This window comes from Argentina anserina, chromosome 7 (genome assembly GCF_933775445.1).
Source record: "Argentina anserina chromosome 7, drPotAnse1.1, whole genome shotgun sequence".
NCBI lineage: Eukaryota > Viridiplantae > Streptophyta > Magnoliopsida > Rosales > Rosaceae > Argentina > Argentina anserina.
The window spans coordinates 19,122,079-19,146,368 of record NC_065878.1 but is presented as its reverse complement, the minus strand read 5'-3'; the positions used below and the strand labels follow the sequence as shown (position 1 = coordinate 19,146,368).

Genomic DNA, 24,290 nt, shown 5'->3' with positions numbered 1-24,290 from the left:
TCTAGTTTAGCCTACCGAATTCGATCCCCATGGCTATAAGCAAATTGCAAATTTTCTGTTGGAAATGGAGACGGGTATGCGTCTCACATCAGTCCTTCAAGATCGAGATTGTAGGTTTGCGTTGGGAGGAGGTTTAGGATAGCCTTCCTCCTCTCCAAACTTTTGTTCACAAGAGAAAGAATATCCTCTCATTTCATATTGATACTTCCAAGTTGTAACAACGGGTGACTGGAAAATAGATGGTCTAAACAATTGGTATACTAGGGTATGTAGGTACTCGAGACTTCTTGCCAAACATGGATTTTAATATCAAAAATATCTTTTTGTAATTTTAGAAGTCTAAACAGAATAATTGATGATAACAGAGCTGACTAGAAAAACCTTGGACATTCCAGATTCTCAGATAGAGGAACTCAAAGAGTTTGCAAAGTGATGATTTATTAGCACACCTACTGATACTGATACAACCGAAATGATGACCGAGGTATAAACAAACATGTGAAAGCTAATGGTTTTCTTGGAGACTAAGAGTTCAAATAAGAGGTTGGGAACAACTGTACCGTCCATATTGGGTCAGTATAATAGTTCCCATATACGGTTTTATTAATACTTGAAAGTAGAGATAAGTTCATCGACTCAACAAATGATTACATCTTATTGAAATGAAATACAGCTTTGCTGCTGCTGGTGAGAACTACCAGTGAGACCTTAGGACTGAACATAGGGCTGGAAGAGTTTATTCAGTCATCTGCGTCTGGAGAAGCCATCTTGCTTACCATATTCAGCATTCAGCCAGCTGAAATGGAAATGATTACTTAAATCTAAGGCATGTCCTATGTAAAGGTAAATATGCTACGATTTAAACACTAACCTTTAGTCCATATCCAATCGCTGTTTCTTCTGTTTCCATTCCTTCAGAATATATGCAGCTCCCTCTTTCAGTGTAGCCTGTCGTCCGTAACCATGGTGCCACAATTCTTCAGTTATATACCTCCCACTGGGATTGTATTGGTTTATCTCCATTAAAGCTGAAGTTACAGCATTATAGGCATCATTACCCAATTCATCCTTCAAGCGTTTCAATCTCACATCATCTCCATTTATAATTTCCTGAGCCAGTGACATCAATAATATGCACACCACATGAATTAAAAAGGAAGTCAGAAATTAAGGGCCGAGAGTCGTACAATGTAAAGCATAAAGCACAGAGAAAATTAGTATGGTTAAAGATTTAAAGCTATTTTTTTTTCGTGTCTTTGCTGTTGAAGCACATTTCTGGACCAAAGTAATCGCATGTAACTCATAAGTTCATAATTATCAAGGCTATTCAAACTAATTCAAACGAAAAATTATATAATCATGCAGCAGAAAATTATTAGAGCTTTCTTCGACATATTTGATATTTTTTCTTTTTAGGGGGAGACAGATATAAGAACATTAATGACACATTGAGATTAACAGAAAGAAAGTACACCTTGTGTCCTCCTTTCGCTGAAATAACTTTAAAGGGATGCCATTCTGGCTCTCTGAGATATTCTTGCCACAAAATACGAAGCTCTTCGGCCTTGTCTTCAGCTTCCTCCACATTATACTTGTACTTTCTCCTCATTGCTTCTAGGAATGGTTTCTTGTTGAGCTCTCCCAATCTTTTAATACCAATTTGAGCACCATTGGACGTGTCTAATTCTTTCAGACCCTGCAGCATACATATATTACTATTTTGGAGCTTGTAGTTAAGTACAGAAGTTTGAAACAATATAATATGAAGCACAAAGGCACATTTCACTATTCTAGAGCACAAAATGAAGAACCAGCTTCAACAAAAATATTAAACCGAAACAAACAGATCATGTCTAACTTGCAATTAACCAGTAAGGTCTTAATTAAAAAGGGTGATTTAAGAAACACTGGTACGTTAACTTTTGAGTCGCTTAATCACCTTAAAAAGGAATCTCTCTCTCTCTCTCTCTCTCTCTCTGTTTAAATTTCTAAGTAAGAAAATCGACTTGAAAACTCCCATGCTCATCCACCCAATTATTATTACATTGCTAAAGATTGTAAATCTTCATATACAGTTCTACATCATGATCAGGCAAACTTGCAAGATTAATAACAAGAAAAAAGAAGAAAAGTTCTCTATTGTAGCAATTCTTATAGTAATCGTATGGCAAAAAAGAATGGAACATAATCTAAGAATCACAGCCCCAAAAAAGACAAAAATCACAAGGCTTACTTCCAAACTCTTGCAGGACCATCTGAAATGCCTTCAATAATAAGCTAAAATGAGGCAAGAAATAAAGTAAATATTGGGAGAAATTACTTACATTTATCAGTTCCTTTCGAGCATCCTGCAGCTCATCATTGCTCTTACGCTCCTTTACAATTAGAGTTTGATTTAAAGCTTCTAAATCTTCAAGTTCACCTTCCTTTTCGCTCATATCTTTCAACATTGTGTCTACCTTTTTCAACACTTCAGCATCACCATCATCTCCCATGCTCCTTACAACATTTACATTCCCTCTTAGTTGCTCAATTTGTAATTCAAGTGCTTGCTTTGTATCCAGGTCCTTCTCCAGTTTAATTATTTTCTTATGGAGCTCCTCCTTCTCCCTCTGAATAAAATTGGTGACAACATGCATCAAAGATCCTATCTGATATCTATCTATAAAATAATGTCCAGTTCATTTATAAAGTACTTAAAATGAACCAACGAACCTTCTGATCTTCAGCCAGTTTCAATAAATTATCATTAGCTTTCACTTGCTCTGCAGCAGCCAATTGAAGAGAACAATTTTTCACGGAATTCTGTAAGAACAAAATGAGTGTTAAGAAATCTTTATAAACACATATATGTGTGTAGGATAGAGATGCTTTTGCCTCATGCAGCAAGTACAAAATACAGAATGGATACCAATAAATCTGACACATTATTTCCATTTATGTGAATAATCAGGATGAAGAAACTACTTGGTCACATATCAGATGTCATAACTCATAAATAAATAAGTCCGTGCAGTTGTTTATGAAGAACAACAAATGCCGAGGAACAAAAAGGTAATCTGCGTGTTGCGAACAGTAGTCTACAGCTATAAGTTTTATCATATTTACAAGTATGTTTCATGACAAGTTTGCAATCAGGATGAAAGTGAGAAGAATCTTTTTATTTATTTATTTTTATTTCAGTGAGTTTTTGTAAGTAAAGATACATATGACATGACTTCATTTTGTTTTAGGCCCAAAGACTCAAACAGCATGCTTGTGTACTGTAACTTTTTGACAAGATGGTCTTCACCCAATCAGAGTTCATATATTGTCAGAGGATATTAATAATTTAATAGAGACAACTGTGCAACAATCAAGCACAAAGTAGCACACCTTTTCAATCTCCTCAGCAAGCTTTCTACTTTCACTTTCGTTATCTGCAGCACGCTGCTCCATTTGTTCTATATGCGATTCAAGCTCTTTCTTTTGGGATTCCAACTGCAATTTGAGTTTCTGGTGGTCATTAAAAATCCTCTTAAAGTGCTCCTGTGCACTTACTTGGATTTTTTTAATATCTGTTACAATGAACAATTAAGTCATGAATGAATGTCTCTTCAGCATCGTAATAGTATAAATGATAATGAAATATACCAAACCCCAATGGTAAAAATAAATGTCTTCACCAGACTAAGACATACAGCTGCAGAAATGGACTATGCATGAAGCTTATTAAAAAAGTAAAAGGTATTGAAGATGCAGTTCCAGTTAAAACATCGAGAAACTGGCCAAAGGAGGAATTCATTGTTGCTTTCATCAACATACCTTCATTGTAAGCCTGTACAAGCTTATCTTTCTCATTGATTACACTCTTAATTGCACTTGTAGTTTCATTGCATTTCAGCTCCATCTCTTCCAAATCCTTGTTCTTGTCCTCTATAATACTTGTCAGATTAGATACTAGACTACTCTGCTTCCTGGCTTCTTCCTCCATAATTTCAGGTATAGATTTAAGATCTCCAATCTTACGGAGGTGCTCTCCAACTATATTGTTGGCTTTGTAGTCGTCACTACGGGCAACCCAAGCATAGAGACCAGATTTTTGGTCACCAGTAGCAAACCAGTCCTTTTTTCCGTGACGTTCTGCCTCATAAGCCCCCTCAAAAGCCATAGCATTGTAGTAACCATGCCAATCTTTCTTAAATTCCACAATAGCACTTCCTGAGTGACCCCTAAAATTCCATAGAGGATGAACTCTGGTGGGATTGAACCCTCTCCTTATATACTCATCTCTCAGCTTGGATCCACTTTCTCCTACGAATCTCCCATCATTTGCTCGTCTGGTCGGGATATTGGCCACAACCCCCACCCAAGGCCACACAAACTTTTCATCCTGGTCACAATCGACTGGGGGTTCATCCTCAGCCACAGATTTGGATGGACCAGCTTCAGCTACTAGGTGGTTTTCCAAATATTTTGTCAAAGCCAAGTGCTTGGCCTTCTCCTCCGAGCTTCTCTTGTCTGAATTACTCTTTCCCACCCCAGAAGCATGTTGGAGCAGGTCCTTTAAATTAAAATCCCGCTTCCTCTTCCTCTGGCAGAAGGGGCACATAAATATCCCCTCCCCACCTTTCACCATGTGCTTCCCATTCTTCAGCTCTTCAAGATACTGTTCTACCTCCTCATCCAATTCCGAGTCACTCATATCTGTATCCTCGTCAGAGCTATGATCTAACTCCAAACTCCCCATTTCCGCTGTAATTAAAATGCAGCAGCAACCTGTAACACTATGTTTTTCACAATCACTTGTCAAAATTACTGTTGAATTCAACTTTGTCAAATATATTCATTTTACAAAATCGAACATACACAAACACAGTTTAAATGAAACAGAAAGTAGACTTGATTGAGTGAGTAATAACAGTTTCAGTAGCCCAACGCTGTGAATCGAATTTCTTCACAATTTCACAAACATTGGTCTCTTTCTTTATTTATTTTGTCTATTTCATATCCACTCTAAAATTGGAAGACAAAAATCACAAAATCAACCCAGAAATTTTAAGATAAACAAAACAAGGCTTTAAATTTCAATACTTCAGTTCATGAAATCCTTCATTTCTCTCTTATGTGAAATTAAATCACTACTTAATTCTTGCTCCAATACATAATCCCAACACAAAACTACTCAGATAAAAAAAAACCAAAAATCAAAAGAATTACACAGCTCTAATCCCTGAAGCTCCAAACTTGAAACCTCACACAAATTCAAAACCCTAAAACAGCAATGCACGCTGTAAAAAATGTACATGCAAGCAGCTAATCGGAACCGAAATCAAGTAAAGAATCGGAAATTGAAGAGCCCAGTGAGGTCACCTGAGAGAGAATCGGAGCTCCGGAAGAGAAGGAAGACTGGGTCACAGTCACAGTCTGACTTGGAGAGAAGAACCACTGGGTTTATTGGGTTGGTTTGTTTTGGTGGTCAGTGAAAATCACAAAGGGCTATTTATCTAAAGGGAAATCGGGTAAAACTTCGTAACAAATTTCGAGAGGTTTCAACGGTTTTGAGGACAGTTTAGGAATTAAATAATTCCCCACTCAACGGGGTGAGCTTTATTTTGCCACCAAAATCTGGTGATGTGGAGATTCCAGTATTAAGAAATCTTTTGTTTCCAATATTTCGTGCATACCTACTTGGTCATGCATTCTATCTAGGGTGTTGGAAATGCATGTATGATGTGTTCTTGGACTGAGGTAAGAAGTTACATTTTTGAGATGTACGTGGTAAGTTGTTTTTAGAATGTGTGTGTTACGTTGATGGGAGAAAGTTTATTGGTCTCGAAAATCATGTTTTTTTTAAGACAAATCACTTAAAAAGAACTGGTTGTCGCGATTTTTGTTAATAGAAATAACGTTATGTAACAAGATGAACAAAAGGCCTGAATCCTGTGCTACATGAGAAATACCACAAATATCCGTATAGAGCACATCATGTATAATGTCAGGAGGCTCCTCAAACCATACACTATTAATAAGACCACCACAAGTAAAATGAGTTAATCTATCGGCAACACCATTTACTTCTTGGAAAGTATGATAAATAGTAGAGGACGGAAAATTATGAAAATTATGTTGTTAGGTTTTGGGAGTGTTAGAAAAACAGTGATATATTGCATATATAATTTAATAAACTAAATTATAAATAATTATAAAACAGAAACTAAACATGTAACTCTAATAACGAAGAAGACGAAAAGTAATTCAACCAAAATACCGAACGATTGGTGATGGAAGAACTAGTCGAGACGTGTGTGATACCACACTCTCCTTAAGACCTTTGCGCCTCCTCTACAGGTGCAAGGATGCTTGGCGCTTGTCTCCCAGGATATAACGACTAAACGATTCTAGGAAGTTGCACTACTAACTAGAACCTTCAACGAACTCGAAATGTACCTCTTTCTATCACCAGAGAAAAGCTAAGAACTTTGAGAGTGGGAGAGGATTGTGTTTCGAATGGATGAAAAAATAAGAAAGGATGGTGACTATTTATACAGTGAGGATTTGCAATCAACAATGAATATGATGGCTATTATAGAAATCAAAAGATCATAACATATATGAGTTGCATATGTTACAAGCACTGATTTCAATTCTGTTATAATTCTCCATAACACACAATAACATAGTTGTTGCAAAAGAAGAATTTGAACAGTCAAAAAACCGAATTTTCGGAAATGCAAAAAGATTTTGCGTTCCGACCCTCAATTCGGTGTTGCATTCGTGTCCGCAGGTCGCACGGGCATACACGAGTTTCCCTTGTGACCTGGGATTTGCACCCCCCTGCGTGTGCGCGAGAGGGTATAAAGAGGCTTACACACTTTACAATCCATACACAATGGATTCTATATAAAGTCTTTTCAACACTTCTCTTTTGCAATGTGGGACAAACACCTTTCCCTCATTCTAAGTAGCCATCTTTGAGTGACAATTTCTTATTCACCCACAAACCAAATTACACAAACAAACATATGATCTTGTAGCCCTCATTATGGAGAACTCAAATCTATATTCATCTTTGATTAATTATAAATTTAACTTAATTTAATTAATCAATTAAAATTTGGTTTTAAATTGTTTATGAACCATTTTTCCAACAATTCCCCACATGAATGAAATTGGCCACCAAAGACTCGATATAATTTGGTGATAGATTTCTACGGTTGAAACCTGCATAAGATAGGTAGGTTTGACCATTTGAACATTCCCTTATGAAAGTATGCTTACTTTACTAACTAAATAGTAGACGCGATGTCTTTGAACTATTCGTCATTTGTGTAAATGATGACATACTTCACACATGAGTCTCCCTGGTACACTTCGGTTTTCATTTTTATGCCCATTTTGGCCATGGAACACACGCCTGGTTCTGCAACTAGTTTGATAATAGTTATGCCCTCATTAACTCCCCTAGAAGCGGTCATACTTCTCTCTTGCATAGGTGATCTCTTAATTAAGAGTAACCCGCGCATTACTTTGCTCGATTTCTCGACGCATAAGAATCATTAAATTTTTTTAGCTTAACCTCATCCTTACGGGTATCACTGTTTTTCATCATAGGAATGGACTTGGGGAACTCCCCACAGTGATCCGAACTAATCTCCACAATTTGGTTTTCCCTTTTGAACCTGGATCTTGGGATCTCCAGTTAGCTAGGTTGTGTATCCACTGTAGTGATTTTTAATTTCCAATGGGTTTTAGTCCCATTCCATTCGATGATTTTTCAACTAACTCTCTGTTTAACCCTTTGGTTAAAGGATCATCAATATTATCCTTAGACTTTACATAGTCTATAGAGATAACTCCAGTTGAGAGTAATTGTCTAATGGTATTATGTCTTCGACAAATGTGTCTAGACTTACCATTATACATCTTGCTTTGTGTCCTGATAATTGCAGATTAACTATCACAATGTATACTAATCGCAGACACAGGTTTTGTCAATCTAGGAATGTCCTCTATGAACTGGCGTAACCATTCTGCTTCCTCCCCACATTTGTCTAGTGCTACAAACTCAGACTCCATTGTGAATCTAATTATAACTGTTTGTTTTGAGGACTTTCAGGACACGACTGCACCCCCTAGCGTAAATACATATCCTCTAGTAGACTTTGAGTCTTTCATGTCAGATATCCAGTTCACATCAGTGAACCCTTATATAACAGCTGGGTATGATGTGTAGTGCAATCCATAGGTACGAGTATACCTTAAGTATTTGAGTACTCTACCAATCGCTTGCCAATACATAGCTCCAGGATTACTCGTGTACCTACTTAGCTTATGAACCGCATAAGCTAGATCTGGTCTTGTACAATTTGTTAAGTACATTAGACTCCCAATTATTCTTGAATACTCTAATTGAGAAACACTTTCACTTTTATTCTTGGACAAATGTAGATTCATATCTACAGGAGTTTTGACAATTCCAGAACATTCCTTGTCAAATTTCCCAAGAATATTGTCCACATAGTGTGTTTGACTCAACACAAGCCATTGTGATGTTCTCGTAATTTTAATTTTTAAAATGACATCAGCAAGTCCCAAGTCTTTCATGTCAAACTTAGAATTCAACATGTCTTTAGTGGACTTGATCATCTTATCGTTGCATATCATCCACATACAAACATAGAATGATATATCCATTTTCAGTGTCTTTGACATATACACACTTATCACCTTCATTTATTCTAAATCCACTGGTGATCATGGCATTATCAAATTTATCATGCCATTGTTTTGTTGCTTGTTTTAAGCCATATAATGACTTAACCAATCTGCACACCTTCTTACTCTGAGAAAGAGCAGAAAAACCTTCTGGTTGTTCCATGTAGATTTCTTCTTCTACATCTACATTTAGGAAAGCCGTCTTTACATCCATTTGGTGTACTTCAAGTTTGTGCAACACTGCAATTGCAAGTACCATCCGTATGGAGGTTATTCTCGTCACAGGAGAATACGTGTCAAAATAATCCAAACCCTCCTTTTGCCTGTAGCCTTTAATAACAAGTCTAGCCTTGTATTTGTCTATTGACCCATCAGCTTTTAATTTCTTTTTGAAAATCCACTTGGAAGTCAAAGGCTTACACCCAGGTGGCAAATCCACTAATTCCCAAGTGTGATTTTACATGATAGAGTCAACCTCACTTTTGATTGCTTCTTTCCACAAAAGACCATCAGTAGAGTTGACTGCCTCTTTGAAGGTACGAGGATCACCTTCAACATATATGACAGGAAGTCAGGTCCATAGGATTTTACGGTCCTTGCCCTTTTACTTCGTCTAGGTTCAACCTCAGACTTAGATTCGGACTCCGACTCAGATTCTTGATCCTGAGCATCATCAGTTTCGGCTCGGTTGTCTTCACGTGTCCGTTTAGAAGAACTAAATTCCTCTCTAGACTTCCGTGGAAATACATTTTCAAAGAAGGATGCATTTCTCAATTCCATTATCGTATCCTTATGGATTTCATGAATACTCGAATCGTGGACTAGGAATCGATAAGCCGAACTGTTATGTGCATATCTAATAAAGATGCAATCAACCGTTTTAGGCCTATTATTCACCTTTTTAGGTTTATGAATTTTCACTTTTGCCAAACATCCCCATACTTTTAAGTATTTGTAGGATTGTTTTCTCCCTAACCATAACTCATATGGAGTTTTTTCTTCTTTCTTTTTGGGCACCTTATTTAAAAGGTAATTTGCCGTGAGAATCGCGTCTCCCCACATGTTGGGTGGCATCCCAGAACTGAGTAGCATATCATTCATCATATCCTTTAGAGTACGATTTTTGCGTTCTGCTACACCATTGGATTGTGGTGAGTATAGAGCAGTCCTCTGATGTATAATCTCATTATGAGCACAAATATCAGCAAATGGCGATTCATACTCACCCCCTCGGTCACTTTTTAGTGCCTTAATTTTCTTGTTGAGTTGGTTCTCAACCTCATTTTTATAGAGAATGAACTTCTCTATAGCCTCACTTTTGCATTTTAGCAAATACACATAGCAATATTTCGTGCTATCATCTATGAAAGTAATAAAGTATTTATTATTCCCTCTAGATAACGTTGATTTTAAATCACACACATCTGTATGAATCAGATCAAGGGGTTTACTGTTTCTTTCAACACTTTGGAAAGATGATCTAGTCAGTTTTGTCTCTACACAAGTTTCACACTTATGTTTTGAATCAAATTGGAATTTTGGTAAGTGTTCCATGTTAAATAACTTTCGCAAAGTATCATAATTAACATGTCCTAGTCTACCATGCCATAAATTGGAAGACTCAATCATGTAGGTGGAAGTAGAAGCTTCATTCATTTTCTTGATCAAAGTCATTACATTCATTTTGATCATCCCACCTGATACATAGCCCTTACCCACAAACATTCCATTCTTGGATAAAACAAGCTTATCAGACTCTATCACTATGCGGAACCCATGAGAGTTCAACATTGCACCAGAAATCAGGTTCTTGCGGATCTCCGGAACATATAGGACATTGTTCATAGTCAACTCCTTTCCAGAGGTCATCTTCAGAATCACCTTTCCTTTCCCCTTGATTGTGGAGGTTGCAGAGTTCCCCATGTACAGAATCTCCCCATCCTCAGATGGTTCGAAGGTGGAGAACATCTTCTTGTCAGCACAGACATGTTTGGTGGCTCCAGTGTCCATCCACCATTCCTTGGGGTTTGAATCCATCATGTTCATCTCAGATATCATGCAACAGAGGTTCATGTCTGCAACATCCTGAGTGACAGCTTCAATCAGGTTTGCCTCCTTCCTTTTGTTCCTCTTCGGTTTGTTGCAGTCGACAGACTTGTGACCAGTCTTGTCACAGTTGTAGCACTTGCCTTCAAACCTTGGCTTCTTGGAGATGCCTCCTTTCGGCCCCAGCTTGGACCCGTGATACTTGCCTTTCTTGTTTTTGGAACCTTGACCATGTTCCATCATGTTTGCCTTGGCAGAGACGCCATTGATCCATGTTTTTTTTTCGGATCCTCGGTTGTCTTCCTCAATGCGAAGCCTAACCTCTAGATCCTCCATGGTCATTTCCTTTCGCTTGTGCTTCAAATAATTCTTGAAGTCTTTCCAGGCAGGTGGTAACTTTTCAATAGCACATGACACTTGAAAACTTTCACCTAGTTGCATTCCTTCAGCGTGAATCTCATGCAGGATTAGCTGAATCTCAAAGAATTGACTCATCACAGCTTTGGAATCCACCATTTTATAATCAAGGAAGCGGCCCACGATAAACTTCTTGGCACCGGCATCCTCGATTTTATATTTTTTCTCCAACCCATAGCTCTTTTGTTGTTCCATGCTAATGTACACATTGTACAATGAGTCGGTTAGACCATTCATGATATAATTCCTACATAAGTAGTTAGAATTATTCCATGCATTCACAGCAGCAATTTTTGCTTGATCGCTATGGTCATCTTCCTTGAACTCAGGAGCATTCTCCGTCAAAAATCTTGCCAGATTCAGAGTGGTCTGATAAAACATCATATTTTGTTGCCACCTCTTGAAATGCAAACCGTTGAACTTCTCAGGTTTTTCCCCATGGGATACTGAGACAGGTACAATGGGGGCAGTAGGCACAGTTGGCACCAAAGGTCCCTTGCCATTTCCAGAATTTTCTCCGTGAGTCATTTTCAGAAACTGAAACACACACACGGTATAAGTTTTCTTGGAAATATTTAGAAAAATATTGAATACAAATTATATAAGCAATATCAAACTAAACGTCTTAAGATTGTTAGAAAAACAGTGATATATTGCATATATAATTTAATAAACTGAATTATAAATAATTATAAAACAAAAACTAAACATGTAACTCTAATAACGAAGAACACAAAAAATAATTCAACCAAAATACCGAACGATTGGTGATGGAAGAACTAGTCGAGACGTGTGTGATACCACACTGTCCTTAAGACGTTTACGCCTCCTCTACCGGTGCAAGGCTGCTTGGCGCTTGTCTCCCAGGATATAACGACTAAACGATTCTAGGAAGTTGCACTGCTAACTAGAATCTTTAACGAACTTGAAAGGTCCCTCTTTCTATCACCAGAGAAAAGCTAAGAACTTTGAGAGTGGGATATGATTGTATTTCGAATGGATGAAAAAACAAGAAAGGATGATGGCTATTTATACAGTGAGGATTTGCAATTAGCAATGAATAGGATGGCTGTTATAGAAATCAAAAGATCATAACATATATGAGTTACATATGTTACAAACACTGATTTTAATTCTGTTATAATTCTCCATAACACACAATAACACAGTTGTTACAAAAGAAGAATTTGAACAGTCAAGAGAATTTGAAAAGTCAAAACCGAATTTTCGGAAATGCAAAAAGATTCTGCGTTCCGACCCTCAATTCGGTGTTGCATTCGTGTCCGCAGGTCGCACATGCATACACGAGTTTTCCTTGTGACCTGGGATTTGCACCCCCTGCGCGTGCACGAGAGAGTATAAAAGGGCTTATACACTTTTACAATCCATACACAATGGATTTTATATAAAGTCTTTTCAACACTTCTCTTTTGCAATGTGGGACAAACCGACAAACACCTTTCCCTCATTCTAAGTAGCAATCTTTGAGTGACAATTTCTTATTCACCCACAAACCAAATTACACAAACAAACATATGATCTTGTAGCCCTCATTATGGAGAACTCAAATCTATGTTCATCTTTGATTAATTATAAGTTTAACTTAATTTAATTTATAATTAAAATTTGGTTTTAAATGGTTTATGAACCATTTTTCCAACAGGGAGATGATGAATTGCGTTTCTATGTTTGAACATTGTTTATTTGAATGTTTATGTTTAAGCTGTTACGACTTACGTATGTAGTCAATGGTTTAAAGAAGTTACGTTTTTTTAAAGATCTATGTGTGTTTTATAATTATGTTTATGTTGTTGAACACTGTTTATTTAAAATTTTCTATTTGAAATGTGTGATGTGTGAGATAAAACTCATGCCAGAGAGGATTCGAGCATGCTGTTACTACTAGGGGAGTTACTAACGTTTTTCAGAATTGAGGCTAGACCTGTCATGTTGAGCTAACTTTGTATGAGAGAGGAAGCTCTTATGGAAGGTAGGCGAGCATCAAAGGAGTTTATTGACATTTGGAATTTGGAGTTACGATACGAGTGCATCAATGAATCTTTCATGAATATTTCAGAACAAGAGCATCAACTAAAAGATTAGTTTCTCTGACACAAGCAAGTCACTGGAGCTAGTCACTCCCGCTCTATCAAAACACACACATAATTAGCTCCGGGAGTTAAAAAAAAAAAACCAAAAACCACCGGAAAAAAAATGTTCAGTCAATTCTCCGCCACCGCCGATACTCTAAGCAAAGTGTCGACAGTAGTCTTCCGGATCGGCACCGACGCCCACCTCTACGATGACCCCGAAGACGTCAGCATCGCTCCTCTCCTCGACAGCAAGTTCGACTCCGAGAAGTGCGAAGCTCTCAAACGCCTCCTCGCTCTCATCGCCCAGGGCTTCGACGTCTCCAATTTCTTCCCTCAGGTGATTCCCTCTCTCTTTTCTCCTTTTCAAATTTCAATATGCTCAAATCACAAATCGCATAATTTAGCTTCAACTCCGGTGAATCGGAACCGCAGGTTGTTAAGAACGTAGCGACGCAGTCAGCGGAGGTTAAGAAGCTGGTGTACTTGTACCTGCTGCATTATGCTCACAAGTATGTTTAATCTTGATCGATCACTAATTGTTTAACCTTTTGAAATTCGTTCTGTGAGTTGGAAATTTGAGTATTTGATGTTGCAGGCGTCCGAATGAGGCATTGCTTTCGATTAATTGCTTCCAGAGGGATCTGGGGGATCCGAATCCGTTGGTGAGGGCGTGGGCGCTGCGAGCCATGGCTGGGATCCGGCTGCATGTTATTGTACCGTTGGTTATGGTTGCGGTGGGGAAATGTGCTAGGGATCCGTCCGTGTATGTTCGGAAATGCGCTGCGAATGCACTTCCGAAGCTGCATGATTTGCGGCTCGAGGAGTATAATGCCGGTATTGAAGAGGTCTGATTCATCTATATGCTCCATTGTTTTAGTTGTTGTTATGGATTGTTGATATCTCCATATTATTTGGTGGAGAAATGGAGCAAAGAGTTTGTATTTACTACAGCTGTATTAACATTAGTGTGATATCCTACATTGTGCAGATTATTGGTATACTGTTGAATGACCATTCCCCTTGTGTTGTTGGAGCTGCTGCCGCTGCCTTCTCTTCAATTTGTCCAAATAATTTGTCTTTGATTGGAAGAAACTATCGGAGGTTATGCGAGGTTCTTCCTGATGTTGAAGAATGGGGTCAAATAGTTTTAATTGGGATCCTTTTGCGCTACGTAATTGCAAGGCATGGGTTTGTGCAGGAATCCATTATGGCTTCTTTGCATCACACAGAGAATTTTAAATTTCAAAAGGAATCAGGCGACACAAATTCTGTATTAGAAGAGGATGGTGACATGAGTGGTCTGCATGAGTCTGAATTGGCAAATGTTGTCTTTCGATGTTATATTGAAGGGCCAGATGAATATTTATCACGAGCGGGTTTCATGAGTAAAGATTCATCTGAATTTAATCCACGTTTTACACTTGGAAACAATAATGAGGATGTGAAGTTCCTGCTGCGTTGTACCTCACCATTGTTATGGAGTAATAATAGTGCAGTTGTACTAGCCGCTGCTGGTGTACACTGGATTATGTCACCAATGGAGGAAGTAAGAAGAATCGTTAAACCACTCCTGTTCATCCAAAGATCATCTGCTGCCTCTAAATATGTGGTATTTAACATTTCCTTGTGTTTGAACCTTGTGTTCTATTATTATAACTAGGTTACAGTTGGTAAAATGGTGAGGATAGTTTTCTTATTGACCAGTGCAGGTTTGGTGCAACATTCAAGTGTTTGCTAAAGCAATTCCTTCACTCTTCTCTCCGTACTTTGAAGACTTCTTCATATGCTCATCAGATTCATATCAAATTAAAGCCTTGAAACTTGACATACTGGCTCACGTAGTAACAGATTCATCAATTCCACTTGTTCTCAAAGAGTTTCAGGTATTTTGTCTGGCTTTTTATATTTGGTTTGATCATTCCTCTCAAGGCCGATAAGTTTTATATTGGATACTTTTATACAAGCATATGATAATACACACACACACACATGTAATAAAAGGTATGTATTGTTAGCTTATTACTTTCATGTGTTCCTAGGATTATATTAGAGATCCAGACAGGAGATTTGCTGCTGATACTGTTGCTGGAATTGGTATCTGTGGGCAACGACATCCAAAAATGGCAAACACATGCTTGGAATTTCTATTGGCTTTGACCAGACAGCGTTAGTGATCTACTCGGATTGTTGTAAATCACAAAAAAAAAAACTTTTTTTTTTACTTTTTGTCGTCTGAAGTAGTGTCTAATCTTGCAGAAATTATGACTGGGGCTTTTTTTTTAAAACCTTTTGTCGTCTGAAGTAGTGTCTAATCTTGTAGAAATTATGACTGGGGAATTTGGGTCTGTGGAAGGAGAAGCAAATATATTGATTCAAGCAATAATGTCAATTAAATCAATCGTTCAGCGAGATCCACTCAGTCATGAGAAGGTAGTCTCCATTTTTCTGCTTAGTTGTTGGCACGTACATTTTCTTTTCCTACTCTGCTATTGATTTTGCACAAGTATCCAATAAGATGTGAATACTGAATCTAGGAAAACTTGATTGTGCACCAAGTCTCTTGTAGTAAAATTTACTGCTCATTACATACTTCATTTAACTAAAAACATTTGGGTTCATTTGCCTCATTATTGGGTCTGGTACTCTGGTTGGGGTTTGCAGTTGATTTTCTAATATAGTGGGATTTTGTTGACCTTACATGTATTCTCTATGTTGAGCTTCTTTTCAGGCCCTTATGACTAACTTTGATGTGTTTTTCAAGGTTATTATTCAGCTGGTTTGCAGTTTAAATTCGGTGAAGGTGCCTGCTGCTCGGGCAATGATAGTTTGGATGGTCGGGGAGTATAACTCTTTAGGTGGTATAATTCCAAGGATGTTAACAACTGTGCTCAAGTATCTTGCAAGGTGCTTTACTTCAGAAGAGCTGGAGTCAAAGCTTCAAATTTGTAATACTACTGTTAAGGTACTTCAAGAAACAATTGTGGTTCATAACTTCATATAACGTCTTCTAATATTTGCATAACTTTGATGGAAGGTTGTTTTAAAATCCTAGAGCACTTAAATGTTTTGACAAAAAAGTATACAAAGAAATTGTTTTGTTTGTACTTGTTATGAGTTTCTTCTCCAACTAAATATGTGTTGGACTTCTGTGTCTGAATCTCGGGGTTATCTGTTTTCTAGGTTTTATTGCATACTCAAGGGAATGATCGGTCAACCATCCAAAAAATTTTGAGTTATGTGCTGGAACTAGCCAAGTGTGACTTAAGCTACGATGTTCGCGACCGTGCTTATTTCCTGAAGAATCTTTTGTCATCTTATCTGGATTCTCAAGCTCTGAAGGAGGAAAACAATAATTTGTCACAAAATACGGATATTTCATGTGCCCTTGCGAAATACTTGTTTAGAGGTCAAACAAAATCGAATTCATCTGAGCCCATTGATCACCGATTCTATCTTCCTGGCTCTTTATCACAAATAGTACTTCATGCTGCTCCTGGGTATGAACCTCTTCCGAAGCCCTGTACCATGCTCTCTGATGGCCTAAAAATAAATGAATTTGGGGAGGGAGTCGCTAACAGTGACGCATACGCGACAGATGATCAGAATTCGGTCTCTGACACTTTGGATGAGGAGAATTATTCTACTTATAGTTCTCAAGATTCTAATCGTAGTGGCAGCGGTGGCAGTGAGGAGGATGGTTCAGCAAGTGAAGATGATGACAATTCAAATCCGTTGATTCAGTTAGCAGATGTTTGCAATGTCCATGAAGTGAAAAATGGAACTTCTCAATCTGCTTCTGATTTTGGGGTATTGTTGTCAAAGAGAGCTTTGGAATCATGGTTGGACGAACAGCCTGGTTTTTCGAGCTCAAATAATCCAGAACAAAATCAAGTCCGTAGATCTTCTGCAAGAATTTCCATAGGGGATGTTGGAGGACAAGTTAAACCTAAAAGCTATGCACTCTTGGACCCTGTGAATGGAAACGGCTTAAAGGTTGACTACTCATTTTCATCTGAGATTTCAGACATCTCTCCTCTATTTATATGTATAGAAGTTTCCTTCAAAAATTGTTCAAACGAGATCATGTCTGATATAAATTTGGTTGACGAAGAATCTGACAAAAGCGACTCTGGAGACCAGTCTTCGGATATGCATGAAAGGTATTTTACATATATTTTCTGATATCATTTAATTAAGAACATGTTTGTTTTAATTGGACTACTTGAATTTTGCATTTTGTTCAAAAAATAAAGACGTTTTTCTTTTCCTGTTGTTTTGATTACACTCAATGGCTCACATAAAATCGCATAGCCACAAATCTCTTGTAATTTAGGGTCTACTATTAGCTTTTCTCACCATCCTTAATCTTGTTCTCTTTTTCTTTTTTTTGTATTTTCCGTTTTGGTGGAAGTCAATTCTACAATTAGTATAATTTTTACTGGGGGTTTTTCCTCTCAATAGTTAAGGTAATTACGTAATGTGTAGTTGGTTTCCGACAGACTCTGGTCTGTGCTTGATGCTTTATAGTTTGGAGAACTACTGTTCAGCATGGTTAATTTTATCAGGGATTATGTTACTTCCTCCTCATGACATCTTTTGCTTTGGTCACGACTAATCTTCTGCCATGATTTATCTTGACAATGCAGCTCCGTGGTATCTCAAAATAATGCTCCAAATCTGTCTTCTGTAGAAGAGATCACTTCTCTGGAGTCTGGTCAGACAATGACAAGAATCATCCAAGTTCGCTTCCATCACCACCTCTTGCCTCTAAAACTCACCTTGTATTGCAATGGCAAGAGGCATCCTGTTAAGTTAAGGCCCGACATTGGATACTTTGTAAGAGCTCTTCCTTTGGATGTTGATGGCTACATAGTTAAGGAGTCTCAACTGCGAGGAATGTTTGAATGCACAAGAAGGTAAAGTGATTTATTTTCTGGATTATAAAATTATGAGTTATGGATTTCAAAATCTTCATTCTATTGTACGTCTTTGTTGGGTAATGTAGATTGAATGTCATTTTTTTGCAAAACAGGTGCAATTTTGTTGATCACATCGATGATTTAGACAAGAACAAGGGTGACCATTCTCTGGTAGAAGACAAATTTCTTGTAATCTGCCGAAGTCTTGCATTGAAGATGCTTAGCAATGCGAATCTGTATCTTGTATCTGTTGACATGCCGGTGACAGCAAAGCTTGATGATGCAACAGGTTTGTGCTTACGCTTTGGCAGCAAGCTCTTGAGAACCTCAGTCCCCTGCTTAATTACCATTACCGTAGAAGGTAGATGTTCTGAACCGCTGGAACTGACAGTCAAAGTGAATTGTGAAGAAACTGTGTTTGGGTTAAATTTTTTGAACAGAATTGTGAATTTCTTGGTTGAGCCCTCTCACTCCCACGTGTAATTGGTAGGGATGTCGCGAATGAATATTCAGATATTAAGAGAAATTAGGAAATACAGATGCTGTGCTACAGTTTTCTAAACGTGTTGTATCTGTTCATGCAGTTTTTTGTACAGTAGGCAAAAGCATGTGATCATACTTTCTTTAGGAATTATCTGAGAGTATGTTCATTCTTTTCGCTAGAGAGTGAGGTTTTTTTCTTTATTCCTGATTGTATTTGCTGCTCTTGGTTTGTTGTACAGTGCTTCTACTTCTGATATATAAAGCTCTTTCTCGTTTTCTTTGAAAATATGTGGTGTCAGTTCTTTGACTCGATGGAACACAAAAGGTAACGTAGTTAAGTTGCAGATATAATGTCGAAGCTGAGGTACATTTCCACGATGTTTGGAAGTGTGCAATGAATAATGACCACAAGTCAAAATCTTTTACATGGGACTTACATTTTGATTCTATATCATTTGGTCATAATGGCAGTAAATAGCGGAACTCCGATTCATAAGGCTGGATTTCGACCATTCTGTTTACGGGTGACTTTGTTTCACCATTCAAGCACTCCATTATCAATCTTTTCAGAGATCCTGATCGCGGCAATTGGTTGTAAATCCATTCCAGCAGCGAGTCCATGTCATCTGCAAAATCGCGCATGTGCCATTGTAGAAGCTTTGGCACCACAATTCTCTTCTTGCTAGTAACTCCTACCGAAGCTTCCAAGTACTCTACTTCCGCCCTCTCTAGCTCATTCACTATCTCCTCTGAGGTATAGACCCTTAACTGCACATCAGATCAGGTGTTAGTTTCGTAGAAATACAGTTTGGAAAGAGCATAGTAGATGGAGAAATACAGTTTGGAATAGATGGAGAAAATATATGCGTTTCTGAATTGAATTGGGAGAGCAATGATAGACTTACTGCTGGTGAGGACCAACTTCCTCTGCAGAGAGCAAAGGTCACATTTGGTTCAGGGTATCCTAAACCATAGGCATGTCTCAGTAGCATTTCTTTCTCAAAAGCAGGTCCCTACTAATTCAGATGTAAACTGATCAGATAGTAGATTAGAGATGAAGGTTCAATGTATCGTATATGGGTGGATATGGTTTCACTTACATGTTTCGTTTCTAATGGATGTCGGAGTATGAAATGCTCAATAGCTAAAGCATTAAGCACTATGCCACCGACATTCAGTGCAGCCTAATGAACATGGTACTATTATCAGTTGATTTTTTTAGTGTTTTACGCCATAAATACTATTGAAATTGTGAATCAATCAGGCACTTATGTACCTTGTTCATAAGTGCAAGTAGCTTTTCTTGTGTAGAAGGAAACCCATGTTCCAGAAATGCCTGAAATTTTGATATACAGAAGCTCACATCAGATATCACACTCAATCTTTCTGTCTTCCTGCTAATTGTTACTTAAGATGTCTTACAGTACATGCATGATGCAGGCATTGTAGATGTTAATCCAGAATGCTAGCTTCTGCTTGTAGGTCAAGTAAGTCAAGTCCACAACACACAATTGATGCATTAATTTCCTGAACAAAATACAAGAAAGTATTATGTTGAAATTAAACAAACAATAGTTTGGAATATGTGACAAATTGAAAATCAACATTGCTGACAGGATCTGCAAGCCACCTCAATTGTTCAAATTCATTAGAACAATCCGTTAAGCGTCTGATGTCTAATGAGCTTCTTGTAATCTGGATGAAGTCCTTATATGGGCCAACATCACGGCCATCGCCATCTATATCTGAAAAAATGCAGTACGGGTCAACATGTGATGTGTTGTAGTGGAAGATCGCAGATGATTTGCAGTTGAATGAGGTTTTCGGCATGAACCCTTTTGAGTTCATACAAGAGAGAGTAAGCTTTGTCACAACAGATGATGACCCCTCTTTATCCAATGAGGTCTGCTTTAGTTCAAGAAAAATGCCTATAAGGCACTTGAGCAACTGTTCCGAGAGCTCATTTGGTTTAAGAATGCCACTTCCATTATCCAGAACTCTTTGAATTTTGCTTCTTCTGCTTATTCTCCTTGACATTTCAGCAATCTCTCCAGCTGAAAAGGCACAAGAAACAAAAAAAACTATGAGTTCGATCGAAGCCAAAAGTACGTGTAACACTGTAACCTCATTGCTCGTTTTTCTATTAACAAAGTAGTTTACCATCAGTCTTTGTGAAATTCCACCTTTGCATATCAGAAGCACAGCCAACAGAGGATCTTCTATCCCTTACTCTCCCTTTTTCTTTTCCCAATGCTTCATAGTTCTGTGATCTCGATCCATCAATCAGTGACTGATTTCCAGCTCTGGACAATGCTTGATTCTGTTCCCACTGTCTCCTATGCATCTCCCACTCTTTTGTTTGAACTCTCTCCTTGTACAACATCAGTTTCAGCTCTTCTAATTTCCTTTCGAGCCCACTGATCTCATCTTCCATCATATCCAGCTCCGAAAATAGCTTCTGAACCTTTCATAGTATGAATTAAACAACATGTAAACCCTCTTTCTCAAATCTCTTTCCACTCTAACAACATTTAAGCCATCTTCCTCAAAAACTAACAAAATGTTGTCTCCGTATGAAGATAAATTATACCTGAGGTGGAAGCAATGAGAGTAGACATGGGTGTGACAGAGCAGGTCCATAAAGTGCACAGTGGAGAACACTATTAAGTGTTTGCTCCCCATCCAACTCTTCTTGCAATTTCAGAACCTGTAGAAGAAGAAATACACACATGTAAGCAAGTGTGAAGTGTCAACTACTTTCAGCTTCTTAAGTGACGAACTTCTATCTAATAGATATAAGCAACAAAATTCTACGAGTGGCTATTTTCACCTCTTCCTCAAGAACAAGTCTCTTCTGCTTCTCCTCGCTTCGTTGCATTAGAAGCTCTTCGAGTTTCATATTTTACGCAGACAAAACCCAGCTGAGGACTCTGAGAACACGAATTCCCGGGAGGAGAAGAAGTAATGGAAGCAATGAGAGATTGAGGTGCCATGTCGTGGGTACCATTAAGGTAAAAGTAGGTAGAAAACAAGAGGGAGGCAATGAAACAGATTAGGGAAACTGACATGCATGAATGAGCTAGAATGGTGCGGTGGGGGTATCTGTGTGTTGGTTTGGGAAGTTGGTGTGTTATTATTATTTAGGTGTGTAATACATGGCCATCCCATGAAGCTAGCTCTCTCTTTTTTGTCCAAGTTGCTTGCTTATGGCATGGAATTTAATTTTCAACAGTAAGTGTGATGAGGACGTGAACCCCATGAATATATTGTACAGTGAAAATAGTAAAGTTGCAGATGAAAGACAAAAAAACAACAAAGCACAAAAACAAAGACTGACTTGCCGTATGTGGGAATCGAACCCATGACACACAGGTAAAAGCCGTGTGCTCTACCGGCTGAGCTAAGACGACAAATGTTAATGCAGTCCCAAAATTCAGTACACGGGTCCATTACACAGCACGTGGGTAAGCATGAGACTATGGTTGTTGTTGGTTTTTGTAAGATACACAACATCTCTACACATTCCTAGCAGTACCCAGAAACCATCAATTTCTGAATCAACATCCAATTTCTTTCCAGGAACCAGAAATCCAACAACTTTGCTTCTCACCCAAATTACAGCAGTTGCTCAACTGGGCTCCCAGCCATCCCAGATCTCAATGTGGTCTCTTAGTGGCTGCTATGACATCGGGATAACGATCCTCAACAGTGGTTATGGCGGAGGACGTTGCTGAGAAGGTTATTGTCGGAATTGAAGAACGACGACGAAAGAACAACATGGAAGAAACCCACACTTGAAATTGATCAGAAACCATCTAAAAACATAGACGGATTGGCTTTGAAGATCTCTGAAGCCGTTTCTTGCCTCTACTCTTTCCCTATCTTTTCTCAAATCAATACAGTGATAGCTCTTTTCTCTCAAATCTCTATCTTCTTCTCAAACCCTATACCATGGATATGACCACCCACCCATGCTGCCGGAATCAAGGACGGAGGGATTGAGGGAATCAAGGACTTGTACCGATCCAGCCTGCATGTCCCAAGTAGCCGATGCAGCTTTGACTCCCTGGCTGAGCTTGTAGAGCTCCAAAGTCTATTGCCTTTTGCAACCTTGCGCTGCGGGGCGATCTAGGCTCCGCCCCACAAATCAACAAAGAGGCAATAGAATTTGGAGCTCTACAAGCTCAGCCAGGGAGTCAAAGCCGCATCGGCTACTTGGGACACGATCCAGTTCTCCTGAGGGGAAGGACCCGTTCGGACCTCCTAGACCGACATGTTGCTGATAACTGCACAAGTCGACCATTACTCGTGCCGGAGGGTACTGGTGGACACCGGGGCGACGGTCAGTGTTATGTTAGTCAACTATTATCGCAAACTCAAACGAGACCGGACGAAAATCTAAAAAATCATGACGCGTTGGTCAGCTTTTCCAGGGAGATTGTGCTGCCCCTTGGCTGTGTCCGTATGACCCTGGAGCTCGGTTTGGGGACAAAGCAAACAAGAATCACCACCAGGTTCCTCATTATGGACTGTCCGTCCTCCTACAAAGCCATCCTAGGCCGGGATGAGCTATGAGGTTTGCAATGTATAATTACCGGCCACATGCTTATGCTAAAGGTGCTGACCCTAGGCGAAATCCTGAAAATCAGAGGAAATGAGATCGACATGCTTCAGAACCATCTCGACCTCATCTTGGCGGGACGAAGACCGTATGAGATGCTAACGGTGGCTCCGGCGGAGGTCATTGATGATTCTCCGAAAGAGGCCCCAACGGGGAACAAGCTCTCCAAAGTGCAAAGGAAGAAAGCCGCCAAACATCCCTTGCGGGCACATCTGGCAGTCGTAGAGGAGACCGAATGGATAAGCCTGTCAGACCCCCATCCAGACCGGAAGATTCGTATCGGAACGAGCTTAGGGCCAAGTCTCAGGACCCAGCTGGTGACATATCTCAGGGAACATCATCACGTCTTCGCCTAGTCATATGCGGACATGCCCGGTATCTCCACCGACTTCATCTCCCACAAGTTAAATATCTTACCGGGGTCTAGGCCAGTACGTTAGAAGCATCGGGCCTTTGACAAAGAGAAATATTAGGCGATTCAGGCAGAGGTCGGGCGACTATGGGACATCAAGTTCATCCGGGAGATCAGCTACCCCAAGTGGGTCTCTAACGTGGTGATGGTTAAGAAGCCAAATGGCTCGTGGAGAATGTGCGTGGACTACACCAACCTGAACCAGATCTGCCCGATTGACAGCTTCCTACTCCCCCGAATAGACCAGCTAGTCGACATGACTGCCGGTTTCGGGCTACTGAGTTTCTTAGACACCTATTCGGGCTACAATCAAATCAAGATGCACCCAGATCACCAAGAGGACACTGCCTTCGTGACTGATAAGGGACTGTACTACTATCAGGTCATGTCGTTCAGCTTAAAAAACACCGGGGCAACTTACCAGAGGGCAATCACTCACATGTTCAAGAAATAAATAGGCGAGACCATGGAAGTATATGTAGATGACATGGTCATCAAGAGCAAAACGCCAAAGGGACATATTGCCAACCTCGACAAAGTATTCTCCATCCTCTTCCACTATGGCATAAGGCTGAACTCGGCTAAATGTGTGATGGGCGTAA

General features: G+C 39.0%; 3 protein-coding genes and 1 non-coding gene across 4 annotated transcripts; 1 reads left to right on the top strand and 3 right to left on the bottom strand.

The window, feature by feature from the left end:
- Nucleotides 1-419: 419 nt before the first annotated feature.
- Nucleotides 420-5,482, bottom strand: LOC126801718 (protein INVOLVED IN DE NOVO 2). Its single transcript, XM_050529161.1, has 8 exons — nucleotides 5,353-5,482; nucleotides 3,805-4,758; nucleotides 3,376-3,557; nucleotides 2,716-2,805; nucleotides 2,325-2,612; nucleotides 1,475-1,696; nucleotides 872-1,110; nucleotides 420-796 (listed from the first exon to the last, which is right to left on the bottom strand). The coding sequence occupies exons 2-7, from the start codon at nucleotides 4,727-4,729 to the stop codon at nucleotides 874-876; spliced, it is 1,944 nt and encodes a 647-aa protein (XP_050385118.1). The 5' UTR covers nucleotides 4,730-4,758; nucleotides 5,353-5,482; the 3' UTR covers nucleotides 420-796; nucleotides 872-873.
- Nucleotides 5,483-13,339: 7,857 nt separating this feature from the next.
- On the top strand, nucleotides 13,340-18,926 carry LOC126801564 (AP3-complex subunit beta-A). Its single transcript, XM_050528954.1, has 11 exons — nucleotides 13,340-13,590; nucleotides 13,686-13,762; nucleotides 13,849-14,098; nucleotides 14,242-14,862; nucleotides 14,963-15,136; nucleotides 15,293-15,419; nucleotides 15,574-15,683; nucleotides 16,015-16,215; nucleotides 16,434-17,413; nucleotides 17,900-18,169; nucleotides 18,286-18,926. The coding sequence occupies exons 1-11, from the start codon at nucleotides 13,375-13,377 to the stop codon at nucleotides 18,653-18,655; spliced, it is 3,396 nt and encodes a 1,131-aa protein (XP_050384911.1). The 5' UTR covers nucleotides 13,340-13,374; the 3' UTR covers nucleotides 18,656-18,926.
- Nucleotides 18,927-19,114: 188 nt separating this feature from the next.
- Nucleotides 19,115-21,554, bottom strand: LOC126803141 (uncharacterized). Its single transcript, XM_050530897.1, has 9 exons — nucleotides 21,486-21,554; nucleotides 21,246-21,362; nucleotides 20,846-21,119; nucleotides 20,286-20,727; nucleotides 20,083-20,182; nucleotides 19,932-19,991; nucleotides 19,756-19,839; nucleotides 19,561-19,668; nucleotides 19,115-19,423 (listed from the first exon to the last, which is right to left on the bottom strand). Exons 1-9 carry the CDS (start codon nucleotides 21,552-21,554, stop codon nucleotides 19,115-19,117), a joined length of 1,563 nt encoding a protein of 520 aa, XP_050386854.1.
- Nucleotides 21,555-21,993: 439 nt separating this feature from the next.
- On the bottom strand, nucleotides 21,994-22,065 carry TRNAK-UUU (transfer RNA lysine (anticodon UUU)). Its single transcript has one exon. It is a non-coding gene; the product is annotated as a tRNA-Lys (tRNA).
- Nucleotides 22,066-24,290: the final 2,225 nt, after the last annotated feature.